Below are 16,814 nucleotides of genomic sequence, written 5' to 3' on the forward strand. Positions count from 1 at the left end.
ACCTCAAGTGATCCACCTGCCTTGGCCTCCCAAAGTGCTGAGATTACAGGCATGAGCCACTGTGCCCAATCTTCTCTTCTGTGACTTGCCTATCCATATCCTTTGCCTATTTTCCTTACTCGGTGGTTTTTATTGTAACAATAGGCTGTTTATATGTTATTGACGATTACCTATTATCTGTTAGACAATTAAGTCTTCTTTCTTTAAATAAGTAGGTACTTAATTCATCTGAATTTATTTTTTATATATGGCATAAGATAATAATTCATTTAATTTTCTTCTAGATGGATGCCAGTTGTGCCAACAGCAATTTTTAAATAGCAATAGTAATTTAATAGAAGTGTTCTCTTCTATTAGAATAGAAATGTCATGCACTAAATTCCCATAAATATGAAATATATTCTGGGTTCTATTTCCAGATTATTCTGTTGCATGGCCTATTTATTTAGGCTTCGAAATATCCTCCATTATTTTTATTATGGTAGTTTTATGGTATGTTTTATCATATGGCAAAGCAAGTTCCACCTTACTTTTCTTCTTTTTCATAATTTTCTTGGCTCTTTTCAGGCATTTTGTCTTTCTTCTATACATTAAAATTATTATATCCAATTAAAAAAAGAGGAACATGGCTGGACGTGGTGGCTCACACCTGTAATCCCAGCACTTTGGGAGGCCAAGGCGGGTGGATCAACTGAGGTCAGGAGTTTGAGACCAACCTGTCCAACATGGTGAAACCCTGCCTCTACTAAAATACAAAAATTAGCCAGGCATGGTGGTACATGCCTGTAATCCCAGCTACTAGGGAGGCTGAGGCACAAAAATCACTTGTACCAGGGAGATGGAGGTTGCAGTGAGTCAAGATTGCACCACTGCGCTCCAGTCTGGGCGACAGAGCAAGACTCCATCTCAAAAAAAAAAGAGAAACATTGCTTTTAATCAATTTTTACTCTACTTTCAAATTTATTAGCAGAAACTTGCTCAGTGTAAAATGTTTAAATGTGTTTTTTCTTTTAGAAATAAATGTATCCTAGTTTTCCATTTTTCTTTCAAAGTACATAAAAGGGAATGTATGCAGACCAAAATGAATTGTTTAGGGGAAAAATCATATTTAACTGGAACTTCCTTAACCAGATGTGAAAAAAATATTGTGTAACAGCATCTCTCTTGAAAAATAAAAAAAAACCTTTGAGCTTCAAAACATCAGCAACACCAGGAAAAAAGTTACAGTGCTTAATTTTTAGATCATAGGTCTATCAAAACTAATCCCACTATAAATAACTAAAACAGATTTGTGTGCTATGGTAAGTATTTAATTATGAAAATGACTATGTCATTAAATTGCTAGAGAAAATTGTAAAAGGTTTTCTCTAGAATGTATGGTAATAAATAATATCACTGGATTACAATCAGCAAAATTCAGATGGTAGGAAAATATATGGCGAATGCCCAGATACTTTAATAACTAAGTTAATTTAGAAGATGACTGTCAGGACCAGCCTGGCCAACATGGCAAAACCCCGTCCCTATGACAAAAAAAAGTACAAAAATTAGGCAGGTGTGGTGGCGGGCACCTGTAATCTCAGCTACTCAGGAGGCTGAGGCAGGAGAATCACTTGAACCTGGGAAGTGGAGGATGCGGTGAACCCAGATCATGCCACTGCACTCCAGCCTGGGCGACAAGAGCACAAGAGCGAGACTCCATCTCAAAAAAAAAAAAAAAGATGACTTTGTTTAAACAAGCTGTAAAACAAAAATCAGTAAAATCTGAACACTAAATATTTTATAATATTAAAAAATTATTGTTGATTTTTCTTAGGTGTGATAATAGTGTTGTAGTTATGTTTTAAAAAAAGAGAGTACCAGGCCGGGCGCGGTGGCTCACGCTTGTAATCCCAGCACTTTGGGAGGCCGAGGCAGGCGGATCACGAGGTCAGGAGATCAAGACCACGGTGAAACCCCGTCTCTACTAAAAATACAAAAAAATTAGCCGGGCGTGGTGGCGGGCGCCTGTAGTCCCAGCTACTCAGAGAGGCTGAGGCAGGAGAATGGCGTGAACCCGGGAGGCGGAGCTTGCAGTGAGCCGAGATTGCGCCACTGCACTCCAGCCTGTGCGACAGAGCGAGACTCCGTCTCAAAAAAAAAAAAAAAAGAGAGTACCTATCTCAGACACACTAAATGAAATTATGAATATCTTGTATTTGCTTTAAAATATTTTAGGGTAGTAAGTGAATAGCATAAACAAGGTGGCCATGAGTTGATCATTGCTGAAGCTGTGTGATTAACACATGGGGATTAATTACTTTTATAAATGTTTAAAACTTTCTATAATAGAAAATTTGAAAAAAAATTTTCAGTTAGAGGAAACTTTAAGACCAACAATTTTAGGCCGGGCATGGTGGCTCACCCCTGTAATCCCAGCACTTTGGGAGGCTGAGGCATGTGGATTGCTTCAGCTCAGGAGTTTGAGACCAACCTGGGCAACGTGGCAAAACCCAGTTTTTATTTAAAAAATAAAATCAATAAGTTTAGAGAAGGTGATTAAGAAGTAATAGCAGAGATTGTGGTCTGGGCTAAATTACATCCTAACTGGTCATTCAAAATTCATTACTCCAAACAATTCATTTCAGGGAGAAATTAAATGCAAACAAATAATATCATATGTTGTAAGACATACCAGCAGGAAAAAGGAAACTCAAACATTCAAGTAAAGGTAATTTCTAATATTTTTACCTTGAGTTCCAGCCTTGTAGTATTTGCCTGGCACCGATAAGTAGCAAGAAGGAAGTTGTCATTTGACTGGGAAGAATACAAAGTGGAGGAAAAGAATGAATCCATGTTTTTAGCAACAAAAAAAGGCATCAATAATAATAATGGTTACCATTTACTTAAGCACCTGTCATTGGTGCTAAGTGCTTTTCAAACATGTTCTAACTTACACTTACAAAAACTCTATGCACTAAGTTTTACTAATTAAATTTTAACAGATGAAGAAACTGAGGTTATGAGGAGTTAAATAAAAGCCATTAAGTGATGAAACTGGAATTCAAATTCCTATCTAAAGCTCATGCTCTTTCCATCTTGAGTTTTTACAATAACATTTTTAAACATTAAGAATTCTTCTAAAAATCTGACAATGAAAACACCAAATGTGATATGGGTTGGCTGTGTCCCCATCCAAATCTCATCTTGAATTGTACTCCCATAATTCCCATGTGTTGTGGGAGGGACTCGGTGGGAGATAATTGAATCATGGGGCCAGTTTCTCCCACACTGCTCTCATGGTAGTGAATAAGATCTGATGGTTTTATAAGGGGAAACCCCTTTCTCTTGGCTCTCATGCTGTCTTCTCTTGTCTGCCACCATGTGAGATGTGCCTTTCACCTTCCACCATGATTGTGGGGCCTCCCCAGCTAGGTGGAACTGTGAGTCCAATAAACCTCTTTCTTTTGTCCAGTTTCTAGTATGTCTTTATCAGCAGTGTAAAAATTGACTAACACAGTAAGTTGGTACTGGTAGAGTGTGGTGCTGCTATAGAGATACCCAAAAATGTGGAAGTGACATTGGAACTGGGTAACAGGCAGGGGCTGTAACAGTTTGGAGTGTTCAGAAAAAGACAGGAAAATGTGGGAAAGTGTGAAACTTCCTAGAGACTTGAATGGCTGTGTCCAAAATGCTGATACTGATGTGGACAATGAAATTCAGGCTGAGGTGATCTCAGATGGAGATGAGGAACTTTTTGGGAAATAGAGCAAAAATGACTCATTATGTTTTAGCAAAGAGGCTGGCAGCATTATGCCCCTGCCCTAGAGATGTGTGGAACTTTGAAGGGAGATAATTTAGGGTATCTGGCAGAAGAAACTTCTAAGCAGCAAAGCATTCAAGATGTGACTTGGGTGCTGTTGAAAGCATTCAGTTTTATAAGGGAAGGAGATCATGAAAGTTCAGAAAATTTGCAGCTTAACAATGCAATAGAAAAGAAAATTCCATTTTCTGGGAAATTCAAGTTGGCTGTAGAAATTTGTGTAAGTAATGACGAACCGAACATTAATCATCAAGACAATGGGGAAAATATCTGCAGAGCATGTCAGAGGTCTTCATGGCAGCCCCTCCCACCACAGGCCTGGAGGCCTAGGAGGAAAAAGTGGTTTTGTGGGCCAGGCCCAGGGTCTCCATGCTGTGTGCAGCCTAGCGACTTGGTGCCCTGTGTCCCAGTCACTCCAGCCATGGCTGAAAGGGGCCAATGCAGAGCTTGGCCTGTGGCTTTAGAAGCCTCAAGCCCTGGCAGCTTCCATGTGGTGTTGAGCCTGTCAGTACACAGAAGTAAAGAATTGGGGTTTGGGAACCTCCACGTAGATTTCAGTTGATGTATGGAAATGCTTGAATGTTCAAGCAGAAGTTTGCTGCAGGTGCGGGGCTCTCATGGAGGACCTCTGCTAGGGCAATGTGGGAGGAAAATGTGGGGTTGGAGCCCCAACACAGAGTCCCTACTGGGGCACTGCCTAATGGAGCTATGAGAAGAGGCCACTGTCTTCCAGACCCCAGAATGGTAGATCCACTGACAGCTTGCACTGTGAGCCTGGAAAAGCCACACTCAATGCCAGACTATGAAAGAACCCAGGAGTTGGGGGGTATACCCTGCAAAGCTACAGGGGCGGAGCTGCCCATGGCCATGGGAGCCCACCTCTTGCATCAATGTGTCCCAGATGTGAGACATGAGGTCAAAAGGAGATCATTTTGGAGCTTTAAGATTTGACTGCCTTGCTGGATTTCAGACTTGCATGGGGCCTGTAGCCCCTTTGTTTTGGCCAATTTCTCCCATTTGGAATGGCTGTATTTACCCAATGCCTGGACCTGCACTGTATCTAGGAAGTAACTAATTTGCTTTTGATTTTACAGGCTTATAGGCAAAAGGGACTTACCTTGTCCCACATGAGACTTTGGACTGTGGAATTCTGAGTTAATGCAAAAATGAGTTAAGACTTGGGGGACTTTTGGGAAGGCATGATTGGTTCTGAAATGTGAAGGCATGAAATTTGGGAGGTGTAGGGGTGGAATGATATGGTTTGGCTGTGTCCCCACCCAAATCTCATCTTGAATTGTATTTCTATAATTCCCATGTGTTGCGGGAGGCACATAGTGGGAGATAACTGAATCATGACGGTGGTTTCTGCCATACTGTTTTTCATGGTAGTGAATATGTCTCATGAGGTCTGATGGTTTTATAAGGGGAAACCCCATTCTCTTGGCTTTCATTTTCTCTTGTCTGCCACCATGTGAGATGTGCCTTTCACCTTCCGCCATGATTGTGAGGCCTCTCCAGCCAGGTGGAACTATGAGTCCAATAAACCTCTTTCTTCTGTAAATTGTCCCATCTTGGATATGTCTTTATCAGCAGTGTGAAAATGGACTAATACAAAATGTTTATACTGTAAAGGCACATACGTCAGAGTTTGATATTGAATCTCTTAGATTTTTCACAAATACTTACACAGGAAAGAGAAATATCTCTTCTCTGTATTCCCAGCAAATGGCACAGTGACTGGCATACTGTAAGCACTTAATACATGTTTGTTGAACTAACCTAGAGGAGTTCCTTCAAATATTATAACTTCTTGAAATTGAATATTAAACTACTAGAAATAGAGAAATGTAGCTAGGTTCATGGATTACAAAAAGAGACACAGCAATGTAAGACAATTTATATGTAATTTTCGAGACTGCTATTTCTCTATTTTTATTAAATAATCAAAGAAATAAAAAGGATGGTAATATAAAATATAAAACTCAAACATTTCAATTTCAAATCATTTAAACTCAACAGAGAGGACTGATCAATTTAAAAGTAAATATATTCTTTTTTTTTTTTGAGACAGAGTCTTGCTGTGTTGCCCAGGCTAGAGTGCAGTGGTGTGATCTCAGCTCAATGTAACCTCTGCCTCCTGGGTTCAATTGACTCTCGTACCTCAGCCTCCCAAATAGCTGGTACTACAGGTGCATGCCACCACACCCAGCTACTTGTTATGTATTTTTAGTAAAGAGGGTGTTTTACCATGTTGGCCAGGCTGGTCTTGAACTCCTGGCCTCAAGTGATCCACCTGCCTTGGGCTCCCAAAGTGCTGGGATTACATGTATGAGCCACGGTGCCAAGCCGTAAATATGTTCTTGTATGATTAAAAACAAATGTTATATACCACAGTGTTTATCGATAAATGATACAGGTAACATGTTAGGGATGAGGTTTGGGAGTGGGGAAGGAGAGGGTGAAGAGCATGAAAAAATAAGACTGGGCTGGGCATGGTGGCTCACACCTGTAATCCCAGCACTTTGGGAGGCTGGGAGGTGGAAGGACAGCTTGAAGCTAGGAGTTCAAGACCAGCCTGGGCAACAAAGTGAGGCCCCATTTCTACAAAAAATAAGAAATAAAAAAAATTAGCCGGGCATCATGGCATATGTCTATGGTCCTACGTACTCAGGAGACTGAGACAAGAAGATAAGCTTGAGCCCAGAAGTTTCAGGCTGCAATAAGCTATGATCACGCCACTGCACTCCAGCCTGGGTGACACAGTAAGACCCTCATCTCTTAAAAAAAAAAAAAAAAGACTAACCATATGTTGAAAAGTAGTGATGGGTACATGCAAGTTATTATACTAGTCTTTCTACTTTTGTGTATACTTGAAATCTCCATAGGTTTTTTTAAAGCCATTGTCCTAGAAAATATATTTTAAATTAGTATGAAATAGTCATTTCAAAGAATCCTTCAGTGATGTAATTAAAACAGATTAATCTTTCATAGTAACTTAAGAATCAAAGATTTTAAGTTTAAGTTTATTGATTTTCTAAATAGTCATAAAAATGTAGGCCATATCTTTTGTGTTTTGTTCTCAAACAGGGATGACAAACCACATATTGATAACATAATACAACTGTTATAAAATCTCTTATTAAAAATAAAATTTTTACTATGAAGTTATATTGAAAAATAGGCTGGGCATGGTGGCTCACACCTGTAATCCCAGCACTTTGGGAGGCCAAGGTGGGTGGATCACCTGAGGTCAGGAGTTCAAGACCAGCCTGACTAACATGGCAAAACCCCATCTCTACTAAAAATACAAAAATTAGCCGAGTGTGGTGGCATGTGCGTGTAGTCCCAACTACTTGGGAGTCTTGAGACAGGAGAATTGCTTGAACCCGGGAGGTGGAGGTTGCAGTGAGCTGAGATTGTGCCACTGCACTCCAGCCTGGGTGATGGAGTGAGACTCCATCTCAAAAAAAAAAAAGAAAGAAAATTATTCTTATATCTATCAACATTTTACTTTATCTACTCTTTTATTCCTCCTTTTTAAAAAAAATATATATAAGGCCAGATGTGGTGGCTCATGCCTATAATCCCAGCACTTTGGGAGGCTGGGGTGGGAGGATCACTTAGGCCCAGGAGTTTGAGACCAGCCTGGGCAACATAGGAAGACCCGGTTTCTACAAAAAATTTAAAAATCAGCCAGGCATGGTGGCTTGTGACTGTAGTCCCAGCTACTTGGAAGGCTGAGGTGGGAGGATCTGCTTGAGCCCAGGAGGTCGAGGCTGCAGCAAGCCATGATCACGCCACTGCACTCCAGCCTGGGCAACAGAGCGAGACCATGTCTTAAAAAAGTAAATAAATAACAAAAACCAAATAAATAAGATATATTCTGCAGCAGTGACAATGCATATAAATAAAATAAAATATATATTAATATAACTACCCACCAACTCCAGTTACCATCTCCTCCTGCTCTGGCTTGCCTTCTCCAGTGCAATTAATCCAAACCTTATCTATACCTTGACTTCTCTTCAGGAGTCACACCTAGCTCTGAGACTGCTTATCGGCTAGTACTAAGCAGAAAGAAGTGATACAGTAAGCATGTCCAAAAGCACTGACATGATCTCATCTCAGGTACTGTGCACGTTAAGTGCTCAATAAAAGTCTGTTGAATGAAGTTTAGTATGCATTCAACAAGCCTAGAAAAAGTGGGGCAGGGCAGGAAGAGCGGGGGAAGCAACAGATCATATTCCAATGCAGGGATGTGTGAAACTATATAGCATTTTCAGGAATTTTAAGAACTTCAGTTTGGCAGAAATAATGTGCATGGGAGGGGTGGTAGCAGCCGGTGAGAGAGAAGTTAGAGATGTAATCAAGAGCTGAATCATGGAAAGTTTTCTATGCCACAATAAGGAATCTATATTTATATCTAGCAGGAATCAGGAATATTTAAAAGGTTTTGAGAAAAGAAAGATACAGTGATGTTTGTGTTTTAGGAAGGAAGACATCTCTGGTGGTAGTGTACATACAGCATATCCCAGAAGTCAGAGGCAAGACTAGAGGCAGAGAAACTTATAAAGTAGTTCAAGCAAGACATGATAAGGGCCTGGACTAAGTTAACAGGGGTAGGAATGAAGCCAAGTAGAAGTATGAAAGCCATGGAGGTAGAACTGACAGAAACTAGTGACTAATTGGATATATAGGCTGAACATTCCGAAACTGAGTACCTAAAATGCTCCAAAACCCTAAACTTTTCGAGTGCCAAGATAATACTTTAAGGAAACGTTCATTGGAGCATTTCAGATTTCAGATTTTCAAATTTGGGGTGCTGAACAAGTAAATACAAAACAAATATTCCAAAACCTGAAAAAAATCCAAAATCCAAAATACTTCTTGGTCTCAAGCATTTCACATAAAGGATATCAACCTGTAACAGATCACAGAAAAGAAGGAATCTAGGACAACATCAGGTTTCTCAAATGAGGACAGGGAAAGAGAACCGACACAGATATTGAAGGAAAGGTTACATAAGAAATGATTGAAAAAGAAACATCAAAACCTAGCAGGATTTATAGACTTTAATCAAAATGGCATAATAGAAATGAAAGCATGTGAAGAATTCTTTTATATTTTTTACTCACCTCAGAATCACAGCTGCTAAAGCTAACAACAGCAGAATTTTTATCCACATCAAGTAAATCTATTGGAACATCACTCTACAGTCAATATTAAAAAAAAAGAAGGTTGAGATGGAAAACCTAAAAATGTTCATACATTGTTTTCTCTAAGAGTTCTCCTTAGTTCTAGTTTATATTCATCTTTAAATTTGAAAGTATGAATTCTCTTAACTTATACTTGATAGCATATACTTCTAGAAAATAAATATAATAAAGAATAAATGTTATTTTACAATCACCTGCTTTTTTCTAACTTGGATTATAAAAATCACAGAATATCATCTCTCACCACCCCCTTAAAAGTCCAGTCATCCCACTTAATTTTATAAAGTGCTAAAAATGTTACCATGAGCTATAAATAATCACATGGCCATTCTGATTGTATCAGTTCATTTTTATCAGTTTTAATTTTACCTGTAACACAGAAAGAAGATAATTTTTGGTCTCCTCTGGAGAGGCAGTTTGTAGGACAAAGCTGTTGCACTGTGTTCTATGTGACTGGCATTCCTAGAGTTGTTCGATGCAACAGCCCATGAGCTAGCATTACTTAAGAGAGTTTTCTGCCTTTAGGTTTTTTTTTTTAATAATCTGATCTCTCCATTACATCTTTTTAAACCTTTTCTTCCTCCAATTTGTTATGTTCTCACTTTGTGATTGGTTTACTACCTTTTGTTTGTTTTCTATTCATCGTATTATTCTTTTCTACTTCCTGAATACCTTCTAATTTAAATAAGTCAGTAAATATACACATTGATGAATGGAGTCATACATTATTATCCCTAAATTTCACTCTTTAGGATTCTCTACTTTGCCTGTTGACCTACCAGAAACTGTTGGGTTAATGAGCAAGCTGTACTTTAATGTTTGGGCCTTAAAAAAAAAAAAGTTCTAGCAAGGGCATTAAATATGGTAGTTTTCTAAGTCACATCTCTGTTAAGATTCTCTCAGGGGGTAGCCAAAGAAGAAAAATCTTACTGTCTTTTCTATCTCTTCTTAAAACTTAAGCCCATCTTTTGTTTGTTTATTAAGTACATAAATAAAAGTAAAAATATAATTCAAATAATCTGTGAGCAAACTAATTATCTAAAGGAAGAATAAAAGGCCATAAACATTTAAATTTACTGCCTATGGGGGGGTGGGGTGGTTCACGCTTGCAATCCCAGCACTCTGTGAGGCCAAGGCGGGTGGATCACCTGAGGTCAGGAGTTCAAGACCAGCCTGGCCAACATGGTGAAACCCCGTCTCTACTAAAAATACAAAATTAGCCAGGCATGGTGGCACATACCTGTAGTCCCAGCTACTCGGGAGGCTGAGGCAGGAGAACCACTTGAACCTGGGAGTCGGAGGTTACAGTGAGCTGAGATTGTACCACTGCACTCCAGTCTAGGTGACAGAGTAAAACTCTTGTCTCAAAAAAATAAAAATAAAAATAAAATAAAATTACTGTCTAAAACTAAAAATGTTCAATAATAATTAGTACATATGACTGGTTTGCAAAATAGATCCAGTCATAAAACTAAGAAATTAGACATTTTGCTTACCTGTATTAAGACATTATCTATTGCAGTCTGTACCTCTAAGATAAGGCTGTAACTGGCATCATCTTTATTTAGTGTAAATTTATCGTTTATACCAAAGGAAGGTACTGCTGATTTTGCTTTGCTTGATTGAGAAGACTGTTGATAATTCTCTCTTTCCTGCAATACCTTATACTGCAGATGTTCCAACTCATTCCTGGAGAAAAACATACACAAATTTGTCAAACATAAGTATAAACATTTGAGGTCCTTAGAATGTTTACAAAAATTTGAGACGGGCCAGGCGCGGTGGCTCACGCTTGTAATCCCAGCACTTTGGGAGGCCGAGGCGGGCGGATCACGAGGTCAGGAGATGGAGACCATGGTGAAACCCCGTCTCTACTAAAAATACAAAAAATTAGTCGGGCGTGGTGGCGGGCGCCTGTAGTCCCAGCTACTCGGAGAGGCTGAGGCAGGAGAATGGCGTGAACCCGGGAGGTGGAGCTTGCAGTGAGCCGAGATAGCGCCACTGCACTCCAGCCTGGGCGACAGAGCGAGACTCCGTCTCAAAAAAAAAAAAAAAATTGAGACATTTGCTTTTACAAAATGGGTTTTTATTGGTTGAGCTAATAAAATAAAAACAAAGGGAGCAAAATTTTTGCTTCTATGACTGACTAAACAATTCCGCATTATTTATCCTTAACACAAAAATTAAAGTATCTACTCAGTCCCATATTAGCAATATTAATAGAGAGTTTTAAATATCATGGTAGGCTACGAAATAATCAATCTTAACACAGGAATCTTGTTACGGTTACATAAAGTACTAATCAGAAGAGAAACTTCTTATACTAATGAGAACAGAAACTAATATTGCAGAACATATTAGTCTTAACGAAAAGAGACAAAATGTGTGAAGCCAGTAAACATGTAACTTTCAGTAAGACATTAGGGGAGACATAAAAAATAAAAAGGAAGCTGCAGAGCATTAGCATTTTGGGGACCACAAGGCTGATCATGAGCCAGTGGTATGGCTTAACTACCAAGTGTTGGAGAGGATTCTGCTGAGACTGAACTACACAGGCATTGCTTAGAGCTCCAGTTAAGGGGAAGGGCCACAAGCAAATGGAGTAAACAGTCATTGGGATAGAACAACATGAGGCTTAACTAGCCACAATTTAGGAGGAAAAGTCTAGGGAGGAGCTTGGAAGGGATCTGTGTAATGAACAAAGGAAAAGATTCATTCATCAAAGAAATGTTTACTGCTAAATATTACATATTTACTCCTATGTACCTAGCAGTGTTTGGGTATTAAATGAACAAATCAGATATGAGCTTCTCATAAAGCTTACATTCCAGTGGAATCAAGAAATGGTAGACTTGGTTATAAATAAAAGGTACTGTATTGAGGATGTGAGAGAGTGGTCATTAACTATACTTGTATCCTTGTTGCATGAAGTAGGATATCCTGAATGAATCTGGTATACTTGTTTGCATGAACATTACAGCTTGCTCTCTGGTGGCTTTGGTGAACGGCTTGTGCTACTAGTCCTTGTGGCATTTGCTGCCTTAAAAGTTTCTGTAGCCTTCAACTACCACCAAAAAAAGATCATCCTTCACTCCACAAAAGGTCAGCATGGGTTGAAATGGGGAGAGCAGTCATTAAAAGTTTCAGCAACTCCCAATTCTTCATTGTATGAAGCATCTTTATTTGAGTTTGAGGTCCCCCTTTTCACAGCACACGTCAAATTGAGCAGACCATAAAAGCAATTCCTGTGTCTAAGGGGGTCAAAATTACTCAGTTCCAGTTAAGAAAATTTACAAGCCAACATTACAGATTCAGAAGGGTCCACAGGAACAGCAAACGTTAGAGTTAATAAGAAATAATACAGCCATCCGTGTTGATTTATTTCTAATGTCTGTGAAAAACAAAAAATAAAACACTACAAGTGTCTATGAGGCAAAAAAAAAAAAAAAAAGAAAAATACAACTCTTGACCTAAGAAACAGTCAATATAGAATAAGGCATACAAAAAAGTATATTTCTATCTCCAAAATATTAATCAGCACTTATGCTAATTTTCTCAAAACTGTAAACTTTCATTTTAAAAGCTGATAAACTAATTAATTATATAATTCCTTCCAATAAAATATACTGCATCTATAAGTAATAAAAAGTAACAACCACACACTTCATGAGATTTTTTAAAAAGCAAATAAAAAACTCAAAGTTACCGTAAGGAAGAAATTTTATTCTGCATCTCCTGATTAATTTTTAGTTCTTCTCCTGGTCCACTTTCCTTATGAATGGGCTCTGTTGTCAGACCTGTAACCCAGCCTGTAGAGATGAATTACAATCGTGCATCACTTAGTACTGCTAGTGTTAAAAAGATAAATTATGCATTGTATAGCAGAAACTCCCAGGTACATGCCCCTTTGTCCACCAATATCAGCCTAACTTAACCCTAGGACTTCATTCAAAAACAAAACACAAAATCAAGCTGGAAAATATTCAGACTATAGAGAAATTACTTAAGCATTTCATGATATCATTTTTTTTTTTGCCTGAAATACTATAATACTATAATGAAGGGAATCTTTTACTTCTTAACAGATTTAAAGTATGGAATAATTCAACATAGTCTAGCAATTTCAAAAATAGCTGAAAAATAAGAATTGCCTTTTAAAAATTACTTTCATGGAAATTTAAACTCTCACATGACTACTATGAGAATGCAAAAATTACCAACTCAAAAGCAAGTTTTGGCAAGTTTTTGAGACCCTGTCTCAAAAAGTTTTTATAAGACAGGTACATAGTCCAAAACATAAAATAAATCTCAATAAGTACTTCTCTTTAAATCAAAGAATATAATTTAATATTTAAAGAGTGACATGCTAAAAACTCTTAAAAAGTACTATTCAAATATCAACTATTTTATAAATCAAGAAGCCTACACTTTCTGATTTTTTAACCAATAAAGTTTTTAATGCTGTAAGTAAGAGTGATTGACGAATACAGCAGCCTCCCCTTATCCACAATTCCACTTTCTGCATTTTAGTAACCCATAGTCAATGGTAGGCTGAACATATTTAGTGGAAAATTTCAGAAATAAGTCCTAAGTTTTAAATTGTATAACATTCTGAATAGGGTGATAAAATCTCATGCCATCCTGCTCCATTCTGCCCAGGATGTGAATCATCCCTTTGTCCAACATATCACCTGCTGTATATGATACCTGCTACCAGCCTATCTACTGTTCGCTTAGAAGCCAAATCAGTTATCAGATCAACTGTTGCAGTATCACAGTGCTTATGTTCAAGTAAACTTACTTTATTTAATAAGGGCCCCAAAGCACAAGAGTAGTGATGTGAGCATATTGTTATAATTGCTCTATTTTATTATTCGTTAATGTTAATCTTTTACTATGCCTAATTTATAAGTTAACTTTTATCATAGGCATGTAGGTATAGGAAAAAATATAATATATATAGAGTTCAGCACTATTTGAGGTTTGAGGCTTCCACTGGGGGTCTTGGAATGGATTCCCCATGAATAAGGGGGGACTACTATAACTTTTTTAAAAAGAGTCATCAAAAGCAGTTTATTAAATTTAGATTTCTTTTGTTGTTGACCCTTTCTTCAATTACCTATTATCATTTACTTTACCTGAATATGTGGACACCACGATTTCATCATAGCTGTCTTTTCCTACACAACCACCCTGGATAGATGTGACACTTTCAGACAACATCTAAAAACGTTTAAGACCAAGCACTTTATTAGTAACTAAAAAATTCAAAGATATGTTAAAATAAGCCACACAATGTTTTCCCTGGCTCCAGATCTTCAACATATATTTACTGAATGCTTATGTGCAGACACTCAGATTAGAAGGACAAAATATCTTGAAAAAATGGCAGGAAACTCCAGTGTTTTTAAATTTGGGAAAGAAGATTCAAAACGACCCTAGTATATTTGTGGGTACCACTCAGCTAACGATATACTCACCTAATGAGTAAAAATAGTTTATTTATTTATTTAGAGACGAAGTCTCCCTCCGTCACCCAGGCTGGAGTGCAGTGGTGCAATCACAGCTCACTGCAGCCTTAACCTCCTGGGCTCAAAACGATCCTCCTGCCTTAGGCCCCAGAGTAGCTGGGACCAGAGGTGCGCGCCACAACGCTGGGCTAATTTTTGTATTTTTTGTAGAGATGGGGCGTTGCCATGTTTCCCAGGCTGGTCTTCAAATCGTGGGCTCAAGCAATCTGCCACCTTGGCCTCCCAAACTGCTAGGATTGTAGGCGTGAACCATAGCGCCCCGCCAGTTTATTTTTATAAAGAAAGGTTTTTTAAAAACTTACATAAGCAAGGCTGGGCGCGGTGGCTCACGCCTGTAATCCCAGCACTTTGGGAAGCCGAAGTGGGCAGATCACGAGGTAAAGAGATTGAGACCGTCCTGTCCAACATGGTGAAACCCCATCTCTACTAAAAATACAAAAAAATTAGCCGGGCGTGGTGGCGCGTGCCTGTAGTCTCAGCTACTTGGGAGACTGAGGCAGGAGAATCACTTTGACCCAGAAGGCGGAGGTTGCAGTGAGCTGAGGTCGTGCCACTGTACTCCAGTCTGGCAACAGAGTGAGACTCTGTCTAAACAAACAAACAAACAAACAAAAATTACATAAAGCAAAAAGCAAAATACCCCTAAGTTTAGTCTATTATACGAATTCCATACACCATCTCTAATGTGTATTCTCAAAATAGTTTTTTAGATAAAGAAAGAAGATGGTAACCTACATGGAATCTTCAGGAAATCTGCTATTGTGGAGAGAAACCAAGTTTTTTCAGATGACTCAGGGTTTATAATAACCATCTTTTAAGCAGTACTTTCCAAACTTGTCTGACAACCACTCAGGTAACTCAACTAGGAAACTGTATTTTTTTTCTTTCTTTCTTTTAAAATAATTGTAGGGAGCTGGTTTTTTGTTTTTGTTTTTTTTAGACAGGACATTGATCTGTTGCCCAGGCTGGAATGCAGTGCATGACCATGGCTCACTGCAGCCTCGACCTCACAGGTTCAAGTGACCCTCCCATCTTGGCCTTCCAAGTAGCTGGGACTACAGGTGTACACCACCATGCCTAGCTAATTTTTTAAATTTTTTGCAGAGATGGGGTCTCCCTCTGTTGCCCAGGCTGGTGTTGAACTCTGAGATTCAAGCAAACCTCCCGCCTTGGCCTCCCAAAGTGCTGGGATTACAGGTGTGAGCCACTGTGCCAGGCCAGAAACTGTGTTTTTAACAAATACTCTAGGTAAGTGGCTTTCAAGCTATTTGGAAAGCAAGCAATAAATTTTATATTACAATCTGGTATACATTCACACATAAACATATACAGCAATGTATCTAACTTAAAAGATTTGTGTCATACTCTGATATGTTCTAATCTATTCTATTTTGTTTTTTAAAAACTGCACTGGCAACACACTAATTGGTTTTGACTAGCAGTTTGGAAAACTCTGGTAGGTAATTCTTAGCAGGCAAGGCTGAGAATCTTTGTTTTAAAGGAGGGAGTGGAAGGAAGGGACACTAGCATTAAACCGGACAATCAACAAAATTCTAGTTCTCTTCACCTACCCTATGGGGGCAAACCTCTGAGCTAACCTGCAAATTAGGCTATGATAGTTGTTCCTGAGGCTAATTACCTGAGAAATTCAAGTAACAAAGGTTTGATTATAATAAGTCACATAAAGTTAGATTTACAGGTGGGGTCAAATATCTGCATTTTTAACAAGTGTCCAGTTGATGTGTATAATAAAAGTCTTCAAAAAATTGTTTTTTATTGATCTGACAAATTGATTAGATCTTCCTTTAATTTACTGAACACAAAACACTGGAAATCACCTGACTTGCAGAAGAATGTTTTACTCAACCAATAGAAACACGCACATTCTCACTTTCTGAGTGGTTTATCAGGGAACTATTAATTACAACTTTAAACAGTATATTTAATGCAATATACTTGGAAAACATTACAAAATTTTTTTAAAAACTGTTCATTTCCTTTTTTTAACTGTTCATTTCTATACACTTTTTTGCTAATAGAACATTTTAATGAAATTCATTTATCTTACGTACTTATATAAAAAACTCAGGGCTACTCTGCACACTGCCTATGGGGTAGCCCTGTTCTGCAAGGAGCAGGAAAAAAAAGAAGAAAGGAAAAAAGGAAAGAAGGAGGGAAGGAGGGAAGGGAGGGAGGGAGGGGAAAGGAAAAGAAAGGGAAGAAAGGGAGAAAGGGAGAAAGGGAGAAAGAAAGAAAGAAAAAGAA

General features: G+C 38.3%; 1 protein-coding gene across 3 annotated transcripts in view; it reads right to left on the reverse strand.

Annotated features, from left to right (window-relative positions):
* BBS7 (Bardet-Biedl syndrome 7) overlaps positions 1-16,814 on the reverse strand; it is a 49,430-nt gene that overhangs the window by 13,459 nt on the left and 19,157 nt on the right. For all 3 annotated transcript variants that reach the window (XM_058436717.1, XM_058436716.1, XM_032146654.2), the window contains exons 9-13: positions 14,157-14,241; positions 12,725-12,827; positions 10,515-10,707; positions 8,938-9,012; positions 2,731-2,796 (exon numbers count right to left, since the gene is read on the reverse strand). In XM_058436717.1, the coding sequence (XP_058292700.1) occupies positions 2,731-2,796; positions 8,938-9,012; positions 10,515-10,707; positions 12,725-12,827; positions 14,157-14,241 (522 nt within the window). The remainder of the gene's footprint in view (positions 1-2,730; positions 2,797-8,937; positions 9,013-10,514; positions 10,708-12,724; positions 12,828-14,156; positions 14,242-16,814) is intronic.

Source organism: Hylobates moloch, unplaced genomic scaffold, assembly GCF_009828535.3.
Source record: "Hylobates moloch isolate HMO894 unplaced genomic scaffold, HMol_V3 SCAFFOLD_3, whole genome shotgun sequence".
Lineage (NCBI taxonomy): Eukaryota > Metazoa > Chordata > Mammalia > Primates > Hylobatidae > Hylobates > Hylobates moloch.